Below are 6366 nucleotides of genomic sequence, written 5' to 3' on the forward strand. Positions count from 1 at the left end.
GGCTACAGACTATGTTTTTCATATTTTCAGTTTTGCCAAAATTGCACAGCAATTTATGTTTAATACCCCCAAATTATAAAGACCAGGCAGTTGCAATGCTGCACTCTAATCTTCTGGTAAGATTAGACATTTTGAGTAAATAGACTGTTGTTTAATGTCATATGCTACATGTAAAAGGTCCCACAGCCAACAAACGCAGGTTCTCTTTACAGACATTGTAACTTTTAAAACTCAAACGTAGCCTATCCTTTCGCTGATGGTTGCTAAATGTTGTATTTCAAAACATTAGACTATAAGTGATGTACCTTAGCCTAGTTGATTACATCAGAATATTGGTTAACCAAAATACGCAATACAAGCCTAATATTTACCTTATCAAGAACCGAAAATCTTCACAAGTATCTAAATAGTATCACTGGCCCGGCGAATTCTTCGACATCGCCAACGTTATGTGGTTTAGATTAAATACTTTTCCGTTTGGTAAAATAGGAAGATTATGGCCTCTTCCACCTTCAAACTGTTAAGCATGTTTTACGTCCCCTTTAAGGATACTTGCCTCTGACAACCCAAGCCAATGAGAGTATCCGCTGGACTTTACAATCAAGAAACAAACACCAGTGGTGTTAAAGGGATGAGCCACTCGCCCCCACCCCGAGCACACTCTCGTGTCGGTCTCGTTAGTTTATCACGTGTCAGCGGATCTAGGGTCTCAATAATGAACTGGACACTTGGTTATTGCGCATGCGTAAAATGTGCTTGGAGATGAGGTGTCAGTCTTGGAGTAGTCGACTTTTAAAAAGCTTCGGCAACCCGTGATATGACGACTTCGCTGGTTCTGCATCCACGCTGGGCGGACACCTTAATGTACGTATATGAAAAAAGCCCGAATGAAAATAATCAGAATAAAAACCAATCAATGGAGGGACTAGGCGGGAATTGTCCTGCTACTCACTGCAGGGAACTGATCTCGCACTCAGCGTTGGGACGACACTCCGGCAGCCTAAGCCACCAGGGTTCTGTGTACTCGGAAATACCCTCCCAGGACACAGGGCGACATTGCCCCGCTACCCAGACTTCCTCAAGCGCCACCCTGGGTTATGGCTACCCGTTCGGAAGCCCTTATTACGGTTGTCGATTGTCACACTCGCACAACGTTAACTTGCAGCAGAAGCCATGCTCTTACCACCCTGCCGAGAAGTATACAGAACCAAGCGCGGCACTGCCCACGGAAGAGCTGTCAGGCAGGGCAAAGGAGTTCGCCTTTTACCCGAGTTTTGCCAGTTCATACCAGACTGTCCCAGGTTACTTGGACGTGTCTGTGGTTCCCGGTATCAGTGCGCACCCGGAACCGAGACATGATACTTTGATTCCCATGGATGGATATCAGCATTGGGCTCTATCTAATGGCTGGGACGGACAGGTGTACTGTTCTAAAGAGCAAACACAGTCAACACATCTCTGGAAATCTCCATTCCCAGGTATGAAAACCTTTTCACTTTTATTAAAATGCATGGTTCATGTAATGTTTAATAATACCAAGTGGTTTTTACGCTTCACACTTGTTAGTGTTACCTGCACTGCACTAAGACGAACAGGACCAGCAGTGTGTGTGTGTGTGTGCGTGTGCGTGTGCGTGCGCGCGCCCGCAGTGTTTCCCCTATATTCATTTAGCAGTGGTAGCCCACCGTTTCTAAATTGTTGCCACCCCTGCAAAAAAATGTCAGAAAATGTGTGTGTATATGTATGTATGTATGTATGTATGTATGTATATGTATATATATGTATATGTATGTATGTATGTATGTATATGTATATATATGTATATGTATGTATGTATGTATGTATGTATGTATGTATGTATGTATGTATGTATATATGTATATATATATATATATATATGTATATATATGTATGTATGTATGTATGTATGTATGTATATGTATATGTATGTATATATATATGTATATGTGTATATACATATATGTATATATATGTATATGTATATGTGTATATATATATATGTATATGTATATATATATTTTTTTTTTTTGCAGAGGTGGCAACAATTTACCAACTTTGGGCTACCACTGTATACATATCTCTCTAAGAAAGGATCGACATTTCATGACATACATTTGCTTTTATTTATTCATTCATTTATTAATTTAAAACCAGTTTCCTTTGTATAGCCTTGTCATATAAAACAGCTTATGACTATAACGCACTTGAAGTGCATGATATCACAGGGTAGTGAGAGTGTTTGTTTATGTTCGTCTTTGCGTTCAATTCCGGAGAAGAGGCCATTTTTCAAAAGCCGGATATTGAACTAGAAACAATGCAAAAAAACAACACCTTTGATTTTATAGTCGCTACAATGAGGTTCATGGATTGGAGCAGGGCACCGTTGCCCTCCCAGATAAAATAACAGATATTTGCTCATTGCAGTAAATCTAGTCATAACAGGGAGTGGTGCCTTGAAGCTCGCGATTTTTACGCCTTGCGTTTATTCTCAATTTGCTATTGCGAGCACATTTGTTTTCAGTTTTTTTCGTGAATATTTCAAATTGAATGCCAAATCAATGGAATTCTAGGGTGACTCCATATAGGGTGTGTGTGTGTGTGTGTGTGTGTGTGTGTGTGTGTGTGTGTGTGAGAGAGAGAGAGAGAGAGAGAGAGAGAGAGAAATAAATTATCCATAGACTATGAATGCGTTGAGTTAATTCATAGAAATATGCATTTTCAGTTTTGTTTCCATTTTATAAGTAGCCTTAGAAACCTTTCATGTATAAATTGTCTAGTTCAACCGAATTGATCCGTTAGTTATGTTGTGACACTCCGTTATATATACAGCAGAGAGACAAGTAGGCCGATTGCCACTATTGAATAGCACATTCGATTTCTGAATACTACCTTGTTGACGAATAGCTCATACATTGATGGGCTTATCATTCACAATCTAGTAAAAAGTTGACACATATGACATTTGGAGCTTGTATTACCTCTTGTCCTAGGCCAATACAGTCAATAGCCTATTGTAATATAATGTACTATTGGGGCTATATGCCCATAACACATAATAGACTTACTGTGTTTGAACAGTCAAACATTTTCATATATACTGTACAGTTTTATTTTTTATTGTCCTTGGTTCGACTGACCAATTAACCATTCATAATGTTGTTCTTGACCTCATTAAAATAGTCCTTTATATAATCTCTGCTGTCGATGCAGTCCTATATTAAACCCTCTGAAATAAAACTCAGTAGAATTAATAAATAGGCTATAATAGGACTGTTAACAAACCAAACTAATGAGCTTGTGTATGCACAACCCAGCCGCATGATCAAAATGAATAGGATGTGATGTCTTCTACTACATCAATTGAAGCTGCATTCAATTTTAAAATCAGGGGCCATTAATATAGATAGGATTAGCTGCCCAGCCTATTCCCAACCTATTACAAGTGGGTGAACTTGGGTGGTTCGAGCCCTGAATTCTGATTGGCTGACCGCCATGGTACTGTATATCAGACCGTGTACCACGTGTATGACAAAACATTTATTTGTACTGCTCTATTTACGTTGGTAACCAGTTTACAATAGCAAAATGGCACATCGGGTGTTTGTGGGATATTGCTAATATACCAAATCTAAGGGCTGTATCCAGGCCCTACGTGTTCTGTCGTGCATAAGAACAGCCCTTGGCCTTGGTATATAACACACCCCCACACCCAAGGTGCCTTCTTGCTAATCATAGCCCCAATTCAGATTATTAAGGCTTAATATTCACAGTGTTTTCCTGTCACTATGCCAATTTCATTTTTATGCATAGGTTACATATCTATGTTTGGACTGAACGGTCACCATGGTGTGCCTAGCCAGCAGGTCACCGTGATAGAAGTCAGTATTAGACATACATCCATGTCTGAGGACTTCATGAGATGGGCTTGGCGAGGCTGAAGTCATTTAAACATTTAGATAATACGCTATAGATACAAAAGTATGTGGACACCCCTTCAAATTAGTGGATTCAGCTATTTCAGCCACACCCGTTGCTGACAGGGGTGTAAAATCGAGCACACAGCCATGCAATATCCATAGACAAACATTGGCAGTAGAATGGCCATTGCTGAACAGCTCAGTGACTTTCAACGTGGCACCATCATAGGATGCCATCTTTCCAACAACTCAATTTGTCACATTTCTGCACTGTTAGAACTGCCGTGGTCTACTGTAATTGCTGTTATTGTGAAGTGGAAACGTCTAGGAGCAACAATGGCTCAGCTGCGAAGTGGTAGGTCACACAAGCTCACAGAATGGGACCACTGAGTGCTGAAGCGCGTAGCACGTAAAAAATATTTTGTTCTCAGTTGCAACACTCACTACAGAGTTCCAAACTGCCTCTAGAAGCAACGTCAGGACAATAGCTGTTCATCTGGAGCTTCATAAAATTGGTTTCCATGGCCGAGCAGCAGCACACAAGCCTAAGATCACCATACGCAATGCCAAGCACCGGCTGGAGTGGTGGAAAGCTCGCCACTATTGGACTCTGAAGCAGTGGAAACGCGTTCTCTGGAGTCCTACGGATGAATCTAGGTTTGGCGGATGCCAGGAGAATGCTACCTGCCTCAATGTATAGTGCCAACTGTAAAGTTTGGTGGAGGAGGAATAATAGTCTGGAGCTGTTTTTTATAGTTCGGTCTAGGCCCCTTAATTCCAGTGAAATCTTAACACTACAGCATACAATGACATTCTAGACGATTCTGTGCTTCCAACTTTGTGGCAACAGTTTGGGGAAGGCCCTTTCCTGTTTTAACATGACAATGCCCCCGTGAACAAAGTGAGATCCATACAAAAATGGTTTGTCGAGATTGGTGTGGAAGAACTTGACTGGACTGCACAGAGCCCTGACTTCAACCCCATGAACACATTTGAGATGAATTGGAATGCCAACTGCAATCCAGGTCCACAAACTTTTGGTCATGAAGTGTATATTTTGATATAACTATACCATAATGACTGCAATCTCATATTTAGGCCCTTAATAAAGTAGCCTAAAGCCTAGCCCTGCCCAATCTACGGGACCATTTTAAATGCAATGCATCAGAATCCAGTGCTGGGTGCTTTCACATTGTTCTGCCTGTAATAAAATCAAATAAAAAACAATATTTCCAATTGTTTCTTCTCATTTTCAAATGTAGGCTAACAGTCGTTGTTTTCTCGGCCTTCCTTTCAGTGTGTTATGCCCTTCTTTTCTCAGATGTCGTCCCTTTGCAGCCAGAGGTCAGCAGCTACAGACGAGGCCGCAAAAAGAGAGTTCCTTACACCAAGATCCAGCTGAAGGAACTAGAGAAAGAGTACGCAGGCAGCAAGTTCATCACCAAAGACAAGAGACGTCGAATATCTGCCACTTCTAATCTCTCTGAACGCCAGGTCACCATCTGGTTCCAGAACCGGCGGGTGAAGGAGAAAAAATGTGTCTGTAAATCTAAATCAAGCTCTCACATGCATGCCACTTGATTCAGTCCAATCTCACTGGCATGACAACTCAAATACTTTTTATCACAGAAACGCTCGATATTTATACATCGACAGAATTCTCACCTATGATGCATTGCACAACACAAACTTAATCTCACCTCCCTATTTGGACATAAACTGGGGGGAAATACAGAAGATTGAATGAAAACTGGTTGGAACGAATGATCACATCCTTACAGGGACATCGAAAGCAATACCCGCATTGTTGGTATAGCCTCAGACCTAAATTACAAACTTTTGTGCCTGATAAAGTAAACGGAGGTCTTTGGGGATTTCATACAGTTATCTTGTTCAGACATTGTCAGGTGTTGGACACATCAAGACTGAACTCACTTTTCAATGATATAGTATATGGCCGTTTTAGTTTGATCCCACGGGATTGAGCAAGGTTACTATTGTCTATTGTACAGTACCATGCATATTTAATTACAAGTTGTCTCGTATGACAGGGGTTGTAAATTGCTACAGACTATTTTATGGTTCTCATATTTTGATCATTTTTGTCAGTGAAGGATATGTCTCTGTAATGCAACTAAAATGATTGTAATCCGTATAAGAATATTAAAAAGTATTGCAGAATCTTTTGCCGTTTGGTTTGTATAGTGAGTTAGGTCTTATAGCATTCGGGCTGTGCATTCCGATTGTAAGACGTTTTATTCCTTTTATTTGGTGCAGTATTTGAACTGTGATGTGGTGCTCGATCGAAATGTACTCAATGGAGACGTGTTTCATAAATAAAGAAATATAACGATCAAACAAGATCAAATGGACCTGTTTTCTATGGGATCTGTTTTCTATTTTATCGACACGAACCTCTATCTGAACC

At 40.4% G+C, this 6366-nt stretch overlaps 1 protein-coding gene across 1 annotated transcript; it reads left to right on the top strand.

The window, feature by feature from the left end:
• The first annotated feature begins 625 nt into the window (after nt 1-625).
• LOC110527135 (homeobox protein Hox-C13a) lies at nt 626-6296 on the top strand. The gene is made up of 2 exons (XM_021608284.3): nt 626-1478; nt 5260-6296. The coding sequence occupies exons 1-2, from the start codon at nt 818-820 to the stop codon at nt 5517-5519; spliced, it is 921 nt and encodes a 306-aa protein (XP_021463959.1). The 5' UTR covers nt 626-817; the 3' UTR covers nt 5520-6296.
• The last annotated feature ends 70 nt before the right edge of the window (nt 6297-6366 follow it).

This window comes from Oncorhynchus mykiss, chromosome 7, assembly GCF_057628025.1.
Source record: "Oncorhynchus mykiss isolate SJ-2025 chromosome 7, ASM5762802v1, whole genome shotgun sequence".
NCBI lineage: Eukaryota > Metazoa > Chordata > Actinopteri > Salmoniformes > Salmonidae > Oncorhynchus > Oncorhynchus mykiss.